Source organism: Tauraco erythrolophus, chromosome 4 (assembly GCF_009769465.1).
Source record: "Tauraco erythrolophus isolate bTauEry1 chromosome 4, bTauEry1.pri, whole genome shotgun sequence".
Classification (NCBI taxonomy): Eukaryota; Metazoa; Chordata; class Aves; order Musophagiformes; family Musophagidae; genus Tauraco; species Tauraco erythrolophus.
The window spans coordinates 85150415-85172743 of NC_141468.1; the positions used below are offsets into that span (position 1 = coordinate 85150415).

The 22329-nt window shown below is 40.5% G+C and overlaps 1 protein-coding gene across 9 annotated transcripts in view; it reads left to right on the forward strand.

The window, feature by feature from the left end:
• Nucleotides 1-22329, forward strand: part of ERC1 (ELKS/RAB6-interacting/CAST family member 1) — a 278996-nt gene that overhangs the window by 216594 nt on the left and 40073 nt on the right. For all 9 annotated transcript variants that reach the window (XM_086610616.1, XM_086610613.1, XM_086610615.1 and 6 more), the window contains one exon: nt 9425-9569. In XM_086610616.1, the coding sequence (XP_086466742.1) occupies nt 9425-9569 (145 nt within the window). The remainder of the gene's footprint in view (nt 1-9424; nt 9570-22329) is intronic.

The following is a 22329-nucleotide window of genomic DNA, read 5'->3' on the forward strand; positions in this document are numbered from 1 at the left end:
GTAAGGCTCACGTGCTACCAGTTTAGCAGCTGTGATACGCAGCAGCATCTTTTTCACTGGAGGAGTTAATCAATAAAAATAGTTCAGGAAATTAGTGGTGGGTTGGAAAGCCCCTCTGCCAAAGCTTTAGATTTTTTTTCTGGGTGTGCTGGCAGACACAGTCTAGAGCTGTACTGCAATTCTGAGCGCTCAGAGCTGAGAAGTGAGCAGGACTAGGAATTGTAAATCTTTGCCTCAGGTGCCAAAATGGTAAAATTAAGATGAAAAGCTTAAGTGAAAGAAAAATGAAAAAGCTTAAGTAAAAGAAAGGCTGAAACATTGATGGGAAAAGTAATATAAAATATTTATGGGATTACTTCTGACTATATCAAATATGTTGAGGGAAAGGGCTTTGGAAAGCATTGCTTATCAATCCTAGTAAGGAATGATGCTTCTGTGATTCTAGACATTTAGGATGTTAGAGAAAATGTGTATAGGGAAGTCTACATGTGTTATCAGTGTTTTATTTTTTTTTTGAACAGGGACAGCACAAGTGGTAATGCTTCCTGTGTCTAAAATTAACATTGATGTGTTATCACTTCATTCATACAATGGCAAATTAAAGGGGCACCTCTTTTGTGACCACACAACTCTATTCACAAAGATTTTATATTTTTATCTCGTGTTTTCCAGTTGCGGTCACTTGTATGTAATGGCATTGAAAAACAGTTAAAAAGTGTAAATTCAAGAGGTTTCAGTTTACTGATGACAAGCAACTTTTTGTTTTCTTCTCACTTGGTTTGCTTGAATTTGCAATTCTTTTTTTGGTAGCTGTGAGAGAGTAGAGAGGGGTGAGGAAGACTGCTGATGTGCCGTCCGGACAAGGCAAAGGTAACTTGCTGATTCAGGAAACAAGTACAGGAATGGAAGGAGTGGTATTATCCCTTTGACTGAGGGTGTAAGGCTGTGTTTAGGAAACAAATTTGCAGCCTGAGGTTTGATTATTCCCAGCTGTAATTAAAAGAGCAGGTAGTACATACTGCCAAGTGACATTTTATTCCCACCTTTTTTGCAGCGAGAGGTTGCTACTGTTTCTTTTGGATAAATGTTTTGCTCTCTTTGGGATGCTTTCTACTTTTTCATATAGCTGCATCTTAAATATTGCAGAAATTGTAGCTGGTGCAGAATTTGGCAACTTGTGTATTGAGTAAGTTACTGGTCTGTTAGCACCTTGATATGGTGTTCTCTGGTATGGCTGCCAGTATTTTTCAAGGATACTTTTAAGAACCAAATTCTCTGCAAGGACCGCGTTGTCCCTGTGAGGTGCTCCAGGTTTAGTAACCACACTGACAGCATGATGGCTGTTCCTTGCCAGGGTCTTAGAGTGTTAGAAACTGGAATTTACTCTCTGCACAGTCAGAGTTTCTTAATTTTCTGTGGATGCTGTATAACCAGGGGAAAAAAAAATAGGAAAAAATGTTGAGTTTGGAACTACCATTGTAGATGTGTTGACAGTTTGTGATGACAAGGGTGATGTTAGCAGCCAGGAGAACTGTCCCGTTGGATCAGCTGTTTGGTGTGTTGTATTACTAGTTACTTTTTAAGAGTTTATCAGGTGTGACCCAGCCAACCAGTGTCATACTACCAAACTCACAAAATTACTCAATACCATGTCCTAGCACTTTTATGCTCTAAGCTGTCGCCTAAATGTCTAACTCTTGTAATACTGCAGTACTTTATCTGAATCTCTGCCTGCTAGTTCTTTATGTTGTTGTGATTTCATGGAAGGTTTTTTTAAATTCATATGCAAATAACACAGTTCTTATTATTACGGCGATTCACCATGGTAAGTCTGTGATAGAAAAGCATTAAAAGCTTTTATCAGCATTTTCTGTAGGCTTTGAGTGAATGCCATGGAGAAAAATGGGACACCTGAAGCAAGTACTGCCCAGGTATCAGCTCTTTCCTTCTGTGGTGGCTGGTGCCCTTACCGCTGGAGGGACTAAACAGTTTATCAAACAGCAGAACCTTTCCAGTTTGAAGCCTTCTGTATTAAAGCCATAACAGCCATGATTACAGCTTATCTTAATATGCCAGGTTGAGAGCTCTGGCAGATCAGTCATCCCTCATGGAAGAGCAACATTGAAGGAACTGACTGGATTGCTATGAGCTTGTAGCTGTCTGACCTCTCCGAATGTGTGTCAGATTCTTACCCATGCTGTCATTTAATGCCTGCCAGAAAGAGAACAGATCTGATCCCTGTAATGAAATTAGACCTGATGGAATTATCCCAGTTCCTCAGTGACATTAAAATCAAAGCTGCTGCTAATCTCAATATTGCTTTTACATTCTCATCTGTACTTTCAGAAATACTCCACATAGGTAGATATCTAATAATTTGAAATAAAATTATATAGAATGGTGTATTCATAACATTTCTATATGGAATTTGTGTTGTCTCTGACATAGGTAAACATACTCTTTTAATAAATATTTATCGGGTTTATGTTTGGAAGCATCATTAATTCAGCATTGTTTGCAGCCTGTTATTCTTTCTAATTACACGGCTGATAAGTATTCCAGCCTTGTGACCCAGAGAACTGTGCTGCAAAGTACAAAACTGCTTTTTAAAATTCACTTTCTGTTATGTTTTACCAAAAGAATTCCTTTCCTTTACTACGAAGGAGCTGTGAAGGAAATATGGAGTCTCCTGAAACCAAGTGCTATAGAGAACCATTTAAAGACATCTCAATTCTATTAGTTTTTGTAAGCCAGAGGACAAATTTGGCTACTCTAGTAGTTAAAACGTTTTTAGTCTTATGGGTGAACCTTTTTTATTACTCCTTATTGGGCTTATCCCGCTACAGCTTATTAGCCAGGAATACAGCTTATTAGTCCTGCAGTGCTGAGGGTTACTGAGTAGTTAGAAAGCCTCGCGTCCCCATTTGCAAAAATATGCTGTGGTTCACCAAAGAGGAAAAAGAGGAATGAAACAAGACTGGTGTCCGCAGTGCTCCAGGGAAATGTGTTACAGTTTTGACTGCACTGCACACTGGAGTGTTTTAGTGCTGAAGGGATTTGGTAACTGAATCTGTGTGAGCTGTAGTGCCTTATTTTCCAGGTTCATTCAAATCTCGGTCACTCAAACTACCAAATCACTTATTTATCCTCACCCAAGCCCGTACAAGAGATCACATCTGTGCTGTGTCTGTCTTTTCCTAGGGCCTCTGTAACGTGTATGAGATGGTAGCACCTGCCAGTTTTACTAAAGTCACTGCAGCTGAACTATTCTCTAAGAAAAGTGTTGTTCAACATCCGAAGTTAAATGCTGCAGAATTATTTAAGCCCTTTCTTCCCTGCTACAGAAAGATTTAGAAAATACTGCTTTGCTGGATGCCTGCCTTCTATTTCTACAGTTTGTAGTATTAATAATATCTAGTAGTATAGTAGTACATTGTTCTAATTTTTAAGCTTTCATTCAGAAAAAAAAAGACTCTGTAGTTAAGGGACATTCTTAAAGCTTTGCCTTGATTCAAAGACTGTACTGAAAACCAAGCTGCAATTTAAACTGTTGCTGTCTTGCCTGGTTATCTTCACGAAATCAAGCATTGCCATTCAAGGCCTGAAGGAGATGTGTCTTTGCACACTGTTCTTTGTTGTATGTTGACAAAAGTGTTAGTATGGCCAGTGGATGCTACAGGACAACCTCATCAGGAGTGCTTCAAAGGCTCGTGATATTTGGCATCAGAAGAATTCAGTCATGGCAATTTTCAGTGACTTCTTGACCCTGCAGTCATCGCTGCCTTCCAAAGACATCTCAGACCTCTGAACAGTCGGTATTCAGAGTTGGAGTCATTTGTTATCGCTATGTCCTTGGCATCAGCTATATGAACTCTCAGTCCCAGCTGAACTGCAAACAAAATGAATCAGAAGTACTCCAGAGGCAGCTCCACTTCCATATAACTACTCTGTAATCATCTATTTTAAAAACAGGTAAACCATGGAATCATAGACTGGTTTGGATTGGAAGGGACCTCAAAGATCATCCAGTTCCCACCCCCCTGCCATGGGCAGGGACACCCTCCACTACACCAGGTTGCCCAAAGCCTCATCCAACCTGGCCTTGAACACTTCCAGGGATGGGGCAGCTACAACTTCTCTAGGCAACCTGTTCCAGTGCCTCACCACCCTCAGAGTGAAAAATTTCTTTCTTATATCCAATCTAAGTCTCCCCTCTTTCAGTTTAAATCCATTGCCCCTTGTCTTATCACTACATACCCTTGTAAAAACCCCCTCTCCAGCTTTCTTGTAGGCCCTTTAGCTACTGGAAGGCTGCTGGAAGATCTTCCTGGAGCCTTCTCTTCTCCAGACTGAACAGCCCCAACTCTCTCAGCCTGTCTTCATAGCAGAAGTGCTCCAGCCCTCGGATTATCTTCGTGGCCTCCTCTGGACCCACTCCAACAGCTCCATGACATTCTTATGTTGGGAGCCTCGGAGCTGAACGCAGTACTGCAGATGGAGTCTCACCAGAGCAGAGTAGAGGGGCAGAATCACCTTCCTTGACACCTGCTGGCCACGTAAATTATTAGTACATGAAATATCTGAACAAATTTATGTGAGCTGCGTTTATGTGATGGCTCTGGCATTAGCCAGCATCTTAGAAGGTCTTGGATTGTGCAGCAAGTACACGCTTTGCCTGCCTCTTAGGACATTGCAGGACCTCCAGCGTGGTGAACTGAAGACACACGCTTTGCTGAAGACACTAAGCCTGTACCACTGACTGTTCCCTACACTGAAGTTGAGCCTGTACAACTGTCTCCAGCACTCCTGATGGATAGGTTTGTTCATGTGCTACTAGCACCATTTGGAGCAAGAAGGTTTCTCCTTCTTGCAGCCTCACCTGTCTTACAGCGTATTCTTCTGGCCTCTCTGGGAATGACAGCTCTCGAGAAGGGAAACAAGTCAGTTTTGCAGTGTTGTGCAATCACAAACCTTGTCTTTTACTCGATAATGGTTGCTTTTTCTGGTCTTTCAGAAGCATTTTAGCAATTCCAAGCTCTGCTGAGAGCAGTAATGTGCCGTTACAGACATGTCTCCTTTCAGGAGAGCTGACAGTGACACCTGCACTTCTCCCATACGCAACATTTCGCTTGCAGAATTCAAACCACAGCTAGAATGTGTGTATCACTTCGGAGGAGATTTTTCTTATTTTCGTTCAAACTTCATCTTATTCCCGTTCAAAAAAAACAGAAAGCCACAACACCTTTCAGCCCATTTCTTGACCAGCACCTTTGTCTCACACATGATATAGCCCTCCAGTTTTGACCAGTAGGATGGTTTTAAGACATAGTGGCAAAGATAATTTGGTGATAAATAAGTGATGGACTGTTTTCGCTATCTCATTGTCCTGGTCCTGAAGTGTTCACTTCAGAAGTAGAGATGGAGAAGGAAGTATTTGATCGCAGAAGGTGTGCTTTCCATGGTGTTTGAGGCACCTTCGATTTCCATACCGGAGTCATGGCTATGTAGATACTGTTACAGAGATATTCTTGGCTCTGGTCCTGAATCATCAGTGAGGATTGTGGGTTTACTATTCAAAGAGTGTTTCTTTAGACTCAAAACAGATTAAAGAAAGTGAAAATGACCAGAGCTCCAAGCCAGCCTGTCTTTCCCAGGATACCGAGAACTAGAAAAAAGCAGAGGTCATGGATCATGTTCTCTCACTTCACTCTCTTGGTATTTTTCGTGTTTCAGGCAGACCTCCAACACTGGGTACTTTTCCATAAAGCAAAAGCAACAGAAACAAAATGGCAATAATAATGTACCCATTATCGGTCGTTCCCCCACCTACGAGCTTAACCCTACAACTGGGCACCTGATGTGCACCTTTTCCTTTCTTCTACTCTTTGTCTCCATTAAGTCATCAGAGTATTTGTATTTCTTCATAGAATAAATGTGTTTAGAATATCTTTCTGTCATCCTAAAATGTCACAAAGAATTGCGTAACTTTCTGGTGTCATGTCTTGAAAGGCAGGGAATAATTTAAGGTGCTAGCTTTTCTAGATATGATCTAGGCAGAGTCCAAGTACTGTCTAAACTGAATCTGTCAGATTTTTGGCATGCTGGTAGTCCACTTAAAACAAGCTTACTCTCTTAGCATGTGCAAGAAACACCTATATAAATCCAGAGATAAATTCCACCGGCAGAAAGTTCACTGTGTAAGTCCATTCTGCTGTCAGATGGTGAACAACTTTGGCTGTTGAAAAACACCTTCTCCTCTTGAAATACGTTGTTCTTTCACATTTTTTGATACGAGCTATATGGCTTCAGTTGAGATCCTGATAACAGCAAACTTCTGTGTATGGGTCGCTTCAGCAAAACTCCAGCAATCATTGCAGTGACTGAAGATCACATCTTAGATGTGATCTTAGAACAGAGATCACATCTTAGCAGTGGGCTTTTTATGCTCTAGTTTCTTCCACCTATGCAGTGGTAGAAGTCTTAAGTTTCACTGGCATAAATATCGCCAAGAGGGCTTGAAATCGAATCAGACTGACTCGAATCAGAAGGAAGCCAGGTCATACATCCTCACCCTCTTCTCACTTAAACCTGTAACGTGTAAGATAAAGTTGTTCTTCCATCATAGCTATCACCCATCTGAAAGCAGTCATGGACTTTCTCATCAGTGAGTCAATTTTCACCCGTTGTCTTAGCAAAATTTCACCTTTTCCAGAGAGAGCAGTGTATTTTTTTTTTCACCTGTAAAAATAACAAGATCTTTTTAAATGTGTTGTCTCACCCCTACGACTCTCAAAAAGAAACAACCTCAGAACCTGGCATTTTCTGCTCCAGGGCTGTGAAGTCAGTGTGCCTTTCACATACCTCTGCAGACAGAAGTGCTGTGCTTGGCTAGTGCTGAGCTGGGTTAGAAGGTTGTAGCCCTGAGCTGCTTCTCACTTCTGTCAGCAGGACTGCACGTGTAGTCGCTTCCTGGTCCCATTCTATTAAAATAATGAGTTGAGAGTTTTTTTGAAGAGGCAAAACGGTATTGTTCAGACTTTTTAGAACAAGGTCAAGAAGCACATATATACCTAGTTATTCTTACAGATTGGAGAAGGGATTACTAAGTAAGTATCCACGACGGTAAGGTCTTCATCCAGCTGAGCTGCAGCCAATGCACGCTCTCTGACGACAGCTTACATATTTAAGTGTGCATCTCCCTGGGCCCTTGATTTAAACACTGAAGTAGAATCATAGAATGATTTGGGTTGGAAGGGACCTCAAAGATCACCTAGTTCCAACCCCCCTGCCATGGGCAGGGACACCCTCCACTACACCAGGTTGCCCAAAGCCTCATCCAACCTGGCCTTGAACACTTCCAGGGATGGGGCAGCTACAACTTCTCTAGGCAACCTGTTCCAGTACCTCACCACCCTCAGAGTGAAAAATTTCTTTCTTATATCCAATCTAAGTCTCCCCAGTTTAAAGCTATTGCCCTGTGCCCTATCGCTACATACCCTTGTAAAAACTCCCTCTCCAGTATCTCAGAAACGTTGCAATATTGAATACTCTCTTCGTGCTCACCAAGGTCATAAAAATTGTAAAGTTTTCAGCATTTAACAGGTAGTACCAGTCCTTTCCCTTTTCAAGCCCTCAGTTTGAAGGTCCAGTATGTTAGATGCATATGTTAAAAACATCAATATTAAATAAAAGTATTGTCCATTTGTCCTGTCGCGGTCATGTATTCTTTCACATGGAGCTCAGTAAGTACTTTTTGGAGCCACAATTAGAAATTCCTAGCTAAGATTAAGTTGTTCAGAAAGAAGATACAGGAAGAAAACGAGAAAGCTGTTTTAGTACAAATAAAGTCTACTCAAGGAGTCGTAACAGGTGAATTAGAAAAAGCAGATTTAGTGTTGCTGCTGCCCTCAACAGTTTGCTGGTGTGATCCTAAGTCACCAGATTGTGATGGATCTTTATTAAAAAAGTTCTTGACAACAAACAGAAAAATTTGTTAGTATAATTAAAAGCAATCTTAATAGTTTACATTAAGCTTCTATAACTTTTCTTGCATCTTTAATAAAAGGCCGAGCGTTATGGCAATGTTATTGTCAATAGTAATTATTATGCTATGATTAGCAGAATACTTGTAACACATTTGATTATTTTTTAAAATCATTCTCAAGTTATCAATATTAATATGCTTTTGTTTATAAACTAGAGCAGGTAAAAACTTGGATTATTTGGGAATTTGGAATTTTTACCATTTTGACTGCATTTGCAACTCAGTTTTTAGATAAAAAGGTAGATAGTTTGTTTTTCATTATCACTCCTGCGTGATGCTGTCTTTCACACAGCCACAAATAGATAGGACCTCATTTTATTCCTTCTTTGCAAGGTGATGAGTGGTGGCACAGGCTACCCCTATTTGACAATAAGTCCAAAGTTTTCTTTTATGATCTGTTGCACATCCTGATTTGGCCGCACCAGCTACAGGTGAGAATTAAGGTCAAAGGACAGAAATAGTTGTCTTCCCTAACTCAGAGCAATCCTTTGAGTCCATTTGAGAACTGCTGGTTTATGATCAGGGCTATTGTCTTTGTCTCCTCTATTCACAGTATCAATAAAATGTTTCTGAACTCTATTTGTGAGAGCTTTTTGCTATCAGGAAAGCTTGTGGCAAGGCTGTGTTTCTGCATTGAGTTATTGCAGTGCTTGAGCATCAAGATCGTGCTACAGAATGTTCTTGCTTACACCATTTCTCCAAGGCTACAAAGAGTTTGTGATGAGGGCAGGCCTACCTTTGTCTTAATTACTCAGGACATGCATCCAAAAAGCTCATTGTATTGGTTACTCACAAGAAAAGTCAAAGAATAGCTCAAGTGTCCTTGAAGGCATCTATTTCAACATCTGTCATGTAGCACAAAAGTGTCTGTGTCATCATTTCCTGCTGGGAATACACTGTATTGTTCAAGTAATTTCAGTAAACTTGTCACATGCCACCTTTGTTCTAAAATAGCTGCATGAATAGGCAGTATATTCCAATATAATTTAACACAGAAGTCTTAGGATTAATCTAATATTTGTGCACGTATTCTCAAAATCTGTTCTGAAAATGTTTAGAACGTTACAAAGAATGGAAATGTTCAGCCAAAGTAATAACAAATGGTAATTATTAAAAACTGCAAAGATGAGTGTAGAATAGCAACGTTATGTTTTTCGTGTCCTATAAGCAAGAATTTGGTATTGCCACAGTCATTTAGGGCAATGCAGGTGGGTCTTGACCTCCTGCTCTTCCAACGGACATACAACCATAAGAAACATATTTATTACTGCTCTTGGGAGTTGCATGCTGCTACAGCGTTTGTGGTACGTTCAACTCTTTGCAGAGGCTTACTCTGAGTTTTGCAGGATAATAATGTGTTTATATGTGTTTTTTTTTCAGACAAGAAGCCCTTCTTGCTGCCATTAGTGAAAAAGATGCCAATATTGCTCTGCTAGAACTTTCATCCTCTAAGAAGAAGACCCAAGATGAAGTGGCTGCACTGAAACGAGAGAAAGATCGTCTTGTGCAACAGCTCAAGCAGCAGGTGGGTAGAGGAGGGCTAGGACAAAAAACGGTTAATAATATGGTGTGATATTATGATCTTCATTTATGGAACTAATAATGTATAATCCTATGATATCTTGGTATAGAAAGTGCATAAATGATGATGTCAAACTGGCTACCAGTCACGAACCCTGAAAAACATGGTGGGGAAAGAAGTCTCAATGTTGAGGGAAGTTTCTTTGTGTCACTGCCTGAGTAATAAATGTTTGATAGAACATACAGGAAACTGGGAATGAAAAGGACATCGGTTGTCATCTTCTACAGACACAAGTAGCCACAGATTCAGGGAAATGTAGTTATGCATCTTTTGGTGGTCTGTATTTACCTTGTTGGGGAAGAAACATGTATGGAAGAAAATTCTCCTTGCTGTAAAGCTCAAATGTGAATGTGTTACACCACATAGTCTGTTCTGTGGTTTCTCATCTGCAACAGGAGCACCATAAGGGAATGCCAGCTGCTAGAGTGGAATTTGGGAGGTCTTGTGTTTGTGAGGAGATTGGTCCTTTCCTATTTCTGGCATCTCCCATTTCTAAGATTTTTTTGTGTTGGCATAACAATCAGAAAAACAATGTTTCTATTCAAGCATTTGATACTGTGCTTCCGTATTGAATGCAGTGTGAAAAATACACTGCCATAAAACACGGAGGAAGCAAAAGGCATTCCTGGCAATAAGGAATTTAGGATCTGAAAAATCTGTGTAGATTTTTCACTTCATCACTTCTGGTGGATTTTTCTGAGTTTTTCCCTTGGCACATTCCCTGTAATAGCACCTATGCTACTGCCAATCCAGTGTCAACTTCTTCAGTGCCACCGATTCCATTTTCATAAAATTTTATGTGCAACATTTCATCTATCAACCAGATTATTTCCATTGTTGCCAAAGACAGTAAAGACAAACCAGGTCTGCTTTCTGATAAGGAATTTCTCTGCTGCTTCTTTAGGAAACACAAGTCAGTTAATGGCCATGTAATTCTGAGATAATGATTATTTAAAATTTAATTTAAGAACAGCAGTTTCGATTGTTATACCAGCTTCAAAATGAGCAAGAAGTACATTTTACAGTCTTGCATTGCTTTTGAGGAACAATTGTAATTACTTTCACTTGTCAGCCAGATGATCTACTAGAACAGGATTCAGAAGTGGTCACAGCAATGTAAAGTACTTATTTTCTTCATGTAATTGTCTGTAGCTGTAGCAGCCTTAATGTATATTGCCAGTCATTCCCAGAGAAACTGGAACTTTATTAATAGTCAGTTCTGGTTGTCCTAAGTTTAAATTCTAGTGCTTTCATCCCCCTTCCCCTTCCCAGTTTCCTTCTGATTATCCTTTGTGGGAATCTGATGATCCTTTGTGGGTGTCTGACTGTCTTTTGTGGGTAGATGGAACCATCTGTAGTTTTTTGTGTTGTGTGTGGTTTTTTTTTCCTACTGAAAATTTGTATATATTTGATTTATGTATTGAGGTTGATTATCTGTAATGACTTAGGCTTCAGTTAGGTGATTTTTTTTAACATTGATGTAATTCATATCATTAGTTTTAGTACTGATAAGTCATGCAATATCTTCCTAAAAAGACATGGCCATTTCACTTAAGGATGCCCATTCAAAGTGCTTTTCTGTATAGATGTAGGATACTTAATTTTCCGGATAAAACGAAATTGCAAAGGAGATTAACTTGATATTGTTCTTGCTATGAAGTGAGACCAATTCTGAGCTGACTTTGGAGCAATAGTCCTTTTTCAAAGAATCCATTGGAATATCCAAATGCCTTTGAAGCTTCTGGTTCCAAAACCACCATCAGCTATAAAGACTTGTCATTGTTTAAGGTTGTCATCTTAAAAAAAGAATGAAGAAAGCAGAAAGTAATCTCCTCAACACATCTGTGCTATGAGTAGTATAAGTACAAGAGATATGTATGAGTAGGATAAATACAAATATAAAACCACAGATAATGGGCCTGCAAGAAATTCTCCAGTGCATCTCAATGGCCAAGACAGAATGTATGTTTATATATAAACAATCTAAACTATATTTAAACCATAGCTGAGAGAGATTTGCTTGACCTAATAGAGATTTGATACATCCTCTCTAAAACCTATCCTACATCTTAAGGATTTATCATCTTTTATCTTTTTTTTTATGTGTAGCCTTCAATACTATTGGAAGAAAAGCTACTTACAAAGTTACTTACTTTGAGATAGTAATACTCACCACCCCTGTAAGTTGCAAAGGATCTGACATCATATTTATTTTTTCAGTACCAGTCGTTTTAGTATGAACTTCTTCTGTATTGAAGTTGTTGATCCAAATCATATTAACTTTGACAGCTTCAGAAATAGGAGATGGATCAGAAGAGAAGGCTGTGAGATCTCACAGGATCCTCGTTACTGCTACAGTCAAAGGGAATCTCATTTTTCTACATGCTTCACAAATAATCCGTGGTCCTTGTGGTCCTCTTCAGTTATTACAGGTCACCAGCTTCGTATTTTCCAACAAAACTACTATGCTGCTTCATTAGTTTAAGCTTTCTCGACATGGACCCTTTCCTATATCTTGAGAACAAAGGTTCATGTGTGTTAGCAGTTCCACAGAACTTCTAATGTGTGTTAGCATTTCAGGAACTTCCTAAAAGTTTAGCTGTAATTCCTAAATTTACAGTAGAAATTGTGAAAGAAAAATCTTTCAGACTTGCAGATGTATTGAACGCAGCTGTTCAAGAAAGGCAAGTGATGCCAGTTAATCAAGATCTTCTGGAAGACTTTGAAAAGCAGTTCTGGAGCCTAAAATGTTTATTCAACCCTTTAGATTCAGAGCTGGAATCCTGACCTCAATAATTCCTTCCTTCTGCCTTTAACATTGTTTCAGAGCTGTTGGGCTCCCTGATAAGTAGCTGGTATTTCAGTTTACCCAGTTTCTAGGAAATGCTGAGATTTTTGGTGACAAAGCAGCTCTTTCAGTTGGCACAGTTGACAAAAAGATTCCCGTTTCCCTGTATGTAGGATGCAAATAGAAATGCTGAGCAATATCAGAAGGGGGTGGTTTGTGTGAAGGGTTAGGCATGCTGTGGGAGCTACTGTAAGTAAATTTCTGAATTTAGGAAAGCAGTTTTCTGACTGCGCTGCAATAGTGAGTGTGAACAGATCCCAGTGTGTATGGCAGGGTTCAGATTATGCTTTTTCATTGCTTGTACCTTTGATCATTGAGTTGCTACCATAGCTACCAGTTAGCAGGCTGACTTACTGTTAATTGGGCTTTCTTACAGTGTAGAAAGATACAACTCTCTCCCAAAACAAAACCTCATTCTATTGATGAGCCTCAGTTTACTTCTTAAAAAAAAAAAAAAAAAAAAAATCCATTTTCTTCAGCCTTTTAATTTCAGGTGATTTTTATTTATTTAAAAATATTGGTGAAGACACATAGATTCTTCAAGGAAAGGTTGTACGGATTCTGGAGGACTCTGTGGTTATTCCTTGCTTTAACTCTCCTTTCTCCCTTCCCAACACTGTCTCGTTCGTGGTCGCTCACACAGGAAGGGTATTACTGTGAGAGAGAGGGAAGGAGTCCTGCCAAAGACATTTTGGTTCTTTAATTTCTTTAAGTATGTGTATGAAAGTTTGGATGAAGAGAGGCATTTTGGAAAGAGGATATGGCATCAATGTTGTTTTAATTTAGAGTTTCTAGGCTCTGAATTGCAGGAATGTGCCTCAATATAGAGACCATTTCCTAATGAGGCACTCAGCATTGACCAGGCTTTCCAGTAAATGGAGCTGCCTGTTTCATATTGGTTGTCAGTTCGTATGAAGGATTTCCTCTATCATCGGGAAGGCAGGCCACTTGCAGGGCGAGGGTCACCAGCTAATGTGGTCCCGATTTACTTCCTCCTGGAGTACTTTGTCTCCGTGAGCAGTTCGTGGAGAAGCAGTAGTTGGGAGGCAGCTTCACCAGCGTCTAACCAAGTCCAGATGTAGGGTGTGAGCGCCAGCCGGCGTACAGGAGCCCCCGCGACGTGGTCACGCTGGAGTTGATGGACACCCAAGGAGCTTTGGCCTGCTTTGTGGCAGCACATCCACCGCTCATCTGTTAGGAAGCAGCCTGTTTGCCATTTGTTCTTTTCCTTGTCGAGCTAAGGTGTAACGATCAGGATGTGTTTACTCTAACAGGGCGAAGCGCTGCTCTGCAGCTTTGAAGAGAAGGTGTATCTGAATGGGCTGAGGTCTTCCTGCCTGTGGGCTTTGAGTCTTAAACGCTTGGTGTTTTCTACTAGGAGCTGTTCGGAGCAAAGGTTGGGATTTTCCAATGTGTTTGTGCATTGTCTACCACAGTGAGGGCCCAACTTGACCAGCATCTCTAGGCACTACTATGCCATAAACGTGAAGTAGTACAGATAAAAGTTTTAGGGGGCTCTGAACCGTAAAATTGTCTTTTTTTGGAAGGCTTGGAGTATTATTCAGTTGAATTGTTTGTAAATTACTGTATTCGCTTGTATTATTATATAATGTTTCATAATTACTCCCAATTCTTTTCTAATATACTCTAGCAGAATTCACCAGGAACTAGCTTGATTAAGTGATATTGATGATGGGATCTCAAAATTTTCATTTGAAATGGTGTGACTCCAGGTTAGGTTAATGATGGGTACATTTGTATTATGCTGCCTTTTCCTAAGTAAAAGTAGTTTTCAGATCAATTCCTCAGTCTTTTAAGAACATATTGAGTTTTGATCCTATACTTTGTCATGCTCACAGAACCACCCAGCTAAGCTTTCTCCACATATTTCATAAACGTAGATTTTCTTCTGTCAGCCCCAGTTCTTCTAGTTTTCCTGTCTCTTATTTTCTAGATATCTGATCATTCCCATTGTTCTTTCTTAGTTTGATTTGTCTTTTTCTTTCTCCAAGTGTGGTATCCAAAACTGGACAAAGCTCAAAATGAAGCTTTTCCTTAGCTGAACTTGTTCATGAGCATGTCATGTGAGACAGTGTCAGAAACCTTAATGGAGTCTTCCAAAACCTTGCCAGTTCCCACAGGTTCCCCAAAATAACCATTAATAGCTTTCATTATAGTAGATAAACTCTTTCCTAGTATAGTCAGCACTAGGAAATTTGAAGACATATGATTGTTTTGAGTACCATCTCATTTGTTCTTTTCCTTTTCTGACCTAAAATTATATTCTCTGAGTATTGAAATAAGTTTTGTTGATCACTTGACTACAACTTTTAGTGAAGACTGACACAGAAAAGGCATGAGCACTTTGAGATTCTTGGCTTTATTTTTTTGATGGCTTTCACTTTTGACTGAGTAGAAGATCAACCTTTGTCTTCAGCTTCCTCTTCATTCTAATGTACATCTCTAAAGTCTACTTTTTCTCTCTTAATACTTCTATTTCGTACTGCCCCTCACCATTCCTGTTCTTGCCATATACACTCTTGCTGTTCACTTAACTTAGTGAAAAGATCTTCCTTCTATTTTAGTGAAGGGAGATAAGAAACCTCAAGTTATTGAAAGTATGAGTTGTGTAGTCAGCTTGCTTGCCATTCAGAGGAATCTTTAATACTTGTCATTCCCATCTACTTCTATCTCCTCATCATGATCATTCCTTCCTCTGTAGGCCAGCATGAATTGAGGAGCCGTTATTTACCATGCCCATGAATTGAGAGGAATTAGTTGGCGATGACTAGTAGTATTAATAGTTAGCATTTATACAGTTTTTGATATGTATTTCATCCAGCCGTGCAAGTCCCAAAGCTGTTCTCTGTGCTACTTTGTGCTTCTTCCCTGCAAAGATTTTGGCTGACTTTCCTTATGAGGCCAAGGTACTGCAAAGGTTTGTTTTTCAAGTAAATGTGGTTCATGGGATGATGAGGAAAAGGAAAGAATTTTAGATTCCAGAGTAGCTTCTTCCCCTGAAAATGCTAGTTTTCCACTGTTACCTGTTCCCCTGGAAACCCTGCACACTGACACCTGACATTCCTCTGCAGTGGACTTCTCCAAAGTGAAGTTTCATGGGTCGGAGTCGTTTCTCTTTGTAACAGGAGAATGTAAAACAGGTCAAAGGAGGCTGGCAGGTGAGCATTTTCCTCTTACTGCTGTGGACTTGTGTCATTGTGACCACACTTGGGGCAGTTTTTATTTCCACCCTGCCTGATGAAGTAATACAGGTTCTCTGAAGCATGCAGTTAGTCTTTGCTTTGCCTTAGCTGCCCTGATTTGAAACCATGTCCGATGAAAGTGGTTACCCTCGTAGCAAATGAATTTCTTTTTCAGGTGACAGGGATACAACCGCTGCAGGGAATTGATAAAGGTAGTGCTGTTTCTGTGACAGAACTACGATTGTTCTCCAAGAGGATCTGAAAGGTCCCGACGGTGCAATGGTGCCCACTGAAGTTTAATGAGTAGAGGAACCTCTCAAGCCATGGCACTGTCAGAAAAGAGGACTTAGGAGGTGTAGGAAGATGTATTTAAGTTGTCGGAGTGTGGCAGAGTTGGCTTCTTTCTGGCTGAGAAAACAAAGTAAAAGTTAACATTTGAAACAGGCGATGAGATTCAGGACACTTGGATCCATCTTTGTTTATTGATCTCTTCACCGCAGTACCCGCATGCACTAGCAAGGGTGGGAACAGATGCACAAGTGGGCAAAAAACCCCCGTGTGATAAGAAAGTTAGGAACAGACAGATGACTTTGAAGGGGACTTGCATGTCAGAGGTTCCTGCATGTATTGGATAGAACAGGAGGTACTCTGTCCGATATTCTCTGAATGCTGGGTTAACCTATTCCAAACAGCAACAGACAAATTAATGTACTTTGCCAGGAAATTTTCAAGGAATAGTGAGGCATTTTGAGAACTCTTGTCACCTGTAGTGGACTCGGTACCTAAATAGTCCAATTGCAGCCTCGTTTACACACTGCATGGTACATAGAGTCAGTGTAAAGTAATTTTTTTGCAGGTTCTTGTACCACCACTGTCTGTAGGGTCAAATGCAACTTTACAAAGTTTGAATCTACTGGCTTTAATATACAAAGATGCCAAAATATGTAGTTTTTATCGTATGTTCTTAGCTGTACTGACAGTGTAGCTGGCATACGTGTGAGCAGGCAGAAGTGAGGGAAATCACTCCGTACACTTCCTACTCAGGAAGCTGTTGGACTAGAAACAGAAGAAACTAATGGGTGAAGTGAATATATATCCACTAATTGGCTCTCATCAAGCATTGCCAGCTGTCAAATTCAAGCATCGTTGCTTTTGTCGAAGGCGTGTAATCCACCCCGATTATCAATCACAGCACTGCTTGCTTTGCCAGGCTTTGCTCCTCCGTGATTGTTTCTGCCAAGGGAGGATCTGCCAGAGGCAGACCCCGGCACCGTGCCAGCAGCTGAGCAGGCACAGAGCGAGGCTTCGTCGTGCCCTTGAACGCCGCTTCCTGAAGCACAGCGCAAGAAGCCCTCGCAGACTAAAAGAAAACTCTTTCTTTTCGCCGTGTTCTCCAGGCTTTTTTCCCATCATTTTTAATCATCAGTTATCACAGTAACAGCGTTCAGTGCAGGGTCAGCAATCTTTTGTGGGGCAGTGTTTCATCTTCCTGTGGTATTACTTAGACTCTCGTTCTCTTCTCCCTTCTCCTTTTACCTTTACCCTCTGCCTCTTGTATTACTAAATAACAATGTGTGTTCAGGTGAGCTACTTGGTGTCACTGGCCTCACGGTGCCGGAGAAGGGAACTGCCTGTTGACCCAGCTGTAAAGAGCCGCATCTGCTTTCTGTTTGAGTCTACTCTGCTCTTGTGAGACCCCCCTGCAGTGCGGTGCTCAGCTCTGGGGTCCCCAACACAAGAAGGACGTGGAGCTGCTGGAATGGGTCCAGAGGAGGCCACGGAGATGATCCGAGGGCTGGAGCACCTCTGCTATGAAGACAGGCTGAGAGAGTTGGGGCTGTTCATCCTGGAAAAGAGTAGGCTCTGGGGTGAGCTTATAGGAGTCTTCCAGTACCTAAAGGGGCTACAGGAAAGCTGGAGAGGGGTTTTTACAAGGGTGTGTAGTGACAGGACAAGGGGCAATGGATTTAAACTGAAAGAGGGGAGATTTAGATGAGATCTAAGTAAGAAATTCTTCACTCTGAGGGTGGTGAGGCACTGGCACAGGTTGTCCAGAGAAGTCGTGGCTGCCCCATCCCTGGAAGTGTTCAAGGCCAGGTTGGATGAGGCTTTGAACAACCTGATCTAGTCAAAGGTGTCCCTGCCCATGGCAGGGGGGTTGGAACTGGATGATCTTTGAGGTCCTTTCCAACCCAAACCATTCTATGATTTATTCGTGTCTCAGCCAGTAGTTTCTAGGGTGTTGCAATGGTGACTTTGTAGGTTTGTTTGAAGGGAAAGGTTCTTTGCCTTACTGAGAGACTGAGCTTTAAGCTTTACAAAAGTGCTTTGGAACTCAGTGGACAAAACAGTGCTTGCTGCCCTTTCTTTCTAGACTTTCGTAACATTTAAAAAAATACTCTATGGACTAATATTTCCCAAGTTCGATCTCTGTTTTCAAAAACCTGTTTCAGTCTATTAGAAATATTCCTCCATTTGTTGGTTATGTTAAGATTTTCATGTTGTAGTTTTACAGCTTTTTAATTCACTAAAACTTTGCACAAATAAATGTAAGTTAATTGGATAGTTGCTGGTGGCATCTACTGCCACGTTTACAGTAACTCTCATTCAAGGATTGTGAACTCCTATACTAAGTTATTTAAGCAATATTGACCCTGATTAGAAAATCAGGATTGCTGGACAAGTCTAGGTTAGCAGTTGAGAGACCCTGTATCCCTTTTCTGTGAGTGACAGCCAACCTGCTGGTGTTTGCTATCAGTTAAAATTGTTAAGGCTATTCTGGGAGGACCAGGCTTGTTAGTGACATTAAAGAGTTAAGAACGCTCGGGTAGCTTGGTTTCTCCAGAAGACTGCACTAGAAAATCTGATTTTTGGCCTAAAAATAATAATTCCTTAGTCTGTGAATAGTATTTCTGATGCAATATAAATACAGTCACTGTCATTTCATGTCGCAGTTGTACCGTCTGATGGTTTCCTGCAGTTATCACGGCACAAACCACTGATCTGATAGATGTTGTTTTTCAGTTAAATAAAGAGACTATATTAGAGCAGGTCTTTTCAATACATACATCCAACAGCATTTATGCATTTCACAGAATCACAGAATGTCAGGGATTGGAAGGGACCTCAAAGGATCATCTAGTCCAATCCCCCTGCCGCAGCAGGACCACCTAGATCAGATCACACCAGAACACGTCCAGGCGGGTTTGGAACATCTCCAGAGAAGGAGACTCCACAACCTCTCTGGGCAGCCTCTTCCAGTGTTCTAGTACCCTTACTGGGAAGAAGTTCTTCCTCATGTTTAGGCGGAACCTCCTATATTCCAGCTTAGATCCATTTCCCCTTGTCTTATCATTGGATGCCAGTGAGAAGAGCCTGGCTCCATCCTCACGAGTCACCCTTTCCATATTTATAAACATGAATGAGGTCCCCCCTCAGTCTCCTCCAAGCTAAAGAGACCCAGCTCCCTCAGCCTTTCCTCAGAAGGCAGATGCTCCACTCCCTTCATCATCATTGGTTTCTATGAGAGTTCTGTGCGCCGAATTTTATGTTGAGAACAGTTGCCCTGCCTCAGTTTCTGACAGTCTGCGGAAGCCAATGAGTTCATGAGATACGTGGAAAAGCTCGGAAAGAGCAGTTTAGAAGAGCCCAAGGTTGCCAATAGTTACTCATTCAAGGAATAAAATTATGGGTGCATCTTCTTTTGCCTAACTTTTGCAGTTTGTGGGGTAGTTTATGGGAAGGATCCATACACAACTACTCCCTCTTTGTTGTCCAGTGGCAGGATGTGCCTCAGGGGTAAAGTATTTGAGACTTTCCGACAATTGGTTCTTGTGGCTGGGTTGGCTTGGCATCACTCTTTTGGTATTTGACTTGATGATGTTTGAAGGTGGACCGGGAAATACAGTGAGTTCATGATTACATTTCAGTCCTGCCATTTAGACACATTATTTAGGGAAATCTGAAGTTTTAGTGACAGAGAGGATTCCACTGAAACATATAAATAATCTCGGTGAGATAAACCAGTGAATAATTTTTTTGTGTGTGTAGAAACAGGAATTTCACACCAAAATTTTGGGTACAGGAAGATTTTGAATGACTTGTTTGATCTCAGTAAAAATACTGAGTCATTTTCTAAGATGAGTGTGTAACCATCCTTACTGATATTTAATTTATTACATGCAGCTTTTTCTATACTAAATTATTCCTATTCATTTGGGCTGTTTTACCTGGCACTGACAATTGTCTAGAAGACACACGTGTCCCTCTACCTCATCTCCATTCAAAACGTGCTAACTTGGGGCTGTTCAGCCTGGAGAAGAGAAAGCTCCGGGGTGATCTTATAGCAGCCTTCCAGTACTTAAAGGGACCTACAAGAAAGCTGGAGAGGGACTTTTTACAAGGATGTGTAGTGATAGGACAAGGGGCAATGGCTTTAAACTGAAAGAGGGGAGATTTAGATCAGATCTAAGGAAGAAATTTTTTACGTTGAGAGTGGTGAGACACTGGAATGGGTTGCCTAGAGAAGTTCTGGATGCCCCATCCCTGGAAGTGTTCAAGGCCAAGTTGGATGAGGCTTTGAGCAACCTGGTGTAGTGGAGGGTTTCCCTGCCCATGACAGCGAGGTTGGAACTAGATGATCTTTGAGGTCCCTTCCAACCCAAACCATTCTATGATTCTGTGATTATGCTTACCTGTTCCTATGTTTATTGGCGTTATTCCCCTGGGAACACACAACATACTGAACAGTTTCACACTAAAGCTATAAAGCAAGACTTCATTTGTGGTTACTTCTCTTTGGTTAAAAAGCCTAATTAACCTGGGACTTTTAAACAGTCATATAAAAAGCAATTCACATATTGATAGTTGTTAGGAAGGTAGTGGCAGACAGCTGAAAAGCATTTTACCAGCTTTAGTATTGGTTTTAATTTGTGTAAGATCTGTAACCAGTGAGGTGATAGATGGTGCCAGGTGTGTTCCAAAAACGTGAAAGGAGAAGGTGAAGTCAGAGATATAAGGTGACCTATAGGTTTCATAAACTAACTCTGTAGAAGGTTTCAAGTAGATTACAGATAAACAGTTGTATGACTTAATATGTCAGTTGTGTGTTCCTTACTTGAAGGAGGAATGGTGGAAAGAATTGTACACCTAGAAATATGTAGTGAAAATTTATGATCTATAAAATAGAATATATTGCATGTTTAAGATTTTACTGTGTTATCAGAGGAATAACATAATCTGTGCTTTTTTTGCTTGAGTAGGGAAAAACACATAGTCTGCAATGGAGAATTTTAATCCTCTTCACCTTAAAAAATGACAATGAAAAATTAAGTCTTAACTGTACAGAATGAACTTCAACTTCAGCAAATAATGAGCTGTTGATGAACAGTGGTCTCAGGTATTTTTGAGCTTATGCGCTGAAATACCTCTCAGTCTTTTTTTTTTTTTTCCTCATCCACTATAGTAAGCTCCTCAGAATTCAGAAAATAATTTCCCTTTTTGAATCACTCTGATTCAGCCTGGTCCAGTGCAGCATATCGCAGGCTAATTAATAGATAATGCAGGGGAAAAGAGAAGTTGGAAATCTAAGATATATGCTGTCAATCACAGCTAGTTTCTTGATACTAACCCTTCACTAATTTCCATACTAAGTTGTAAAAATTGATTGAATTAAATATCAGGTTTCTCAAAAGGAGTTATAGATTTATGGAATTAGGTATCAATTGCTTATCATAGCTTCTGCAAATGGACAGGTGCTTGCTGATGGCTGCAAACTCCCCTCAGTTCTGTTAAATTCATGATATTCTATTCTAAAGAATCCAAGTCTTAAAAAAAAATTACTATTCATGTTTTGGTGCTGAATAAGTTATCCTTAATAAGTACGTTCTGTTCTCTACACCACTTCTCTAAGATGAAAAAATATTCATGACCCAAGAAAAGGTGTGTAGGTTTCCCTAGAAGTAAAGTTTTTGCCACTCGACGTTTCTGAATGTGTGTAGGGAGAGGACAGAGATTTTTCTGCTGGCTGCTGACTTGGGAAGGTGTGGAATTCTGGCAACCACTGCCAACTGTGAAAGATAAAGATGAGAAAGTCGATACTGATGGAGGTCCTGCTTCCAGTCCCTCCCTCGAATGGGGTCTGCAAATGATGCTGTCAAATACAAGGTAGTGATTTTGACAGATCATCTTTAGGGCAGTTGTGTTCTGCTGTCTCTGAGCAGATGTATGTTGAACACAAAATAAAGAAACAGTTTCTGTCTCCTCTTCGTTGTCTTAAATGTGATACCAAAGGCTTGAGTCCTTTCAGTACCAAGAAATGCTTTTAGAGATTAGTCCAAGATTGTGCATAAAGGCAAAATAAGTCTCAAACTCAGTTATCAAAAGATTGCTGTCTTACTTTACGTGGCATAATCAAACATTTATCACGTGGATGTGAGATCAATGAGGCAGTCAAGCACATTTCAGATATGGATAAATTCACCTTTGCAGTAACATGTTGCACAGTTTTAGATTGTCAATAGTAGAGGTGAATTTAATCTCTCAATTTCTGTAAAGCTCTAGTCTCCAAATATATATTAAACTCTGATCACAGTGTGGGTGCCTGGAGGAAGTAAGGGTCTTTTATCTCAAATACAGCCCTGGTTAAGAGGTA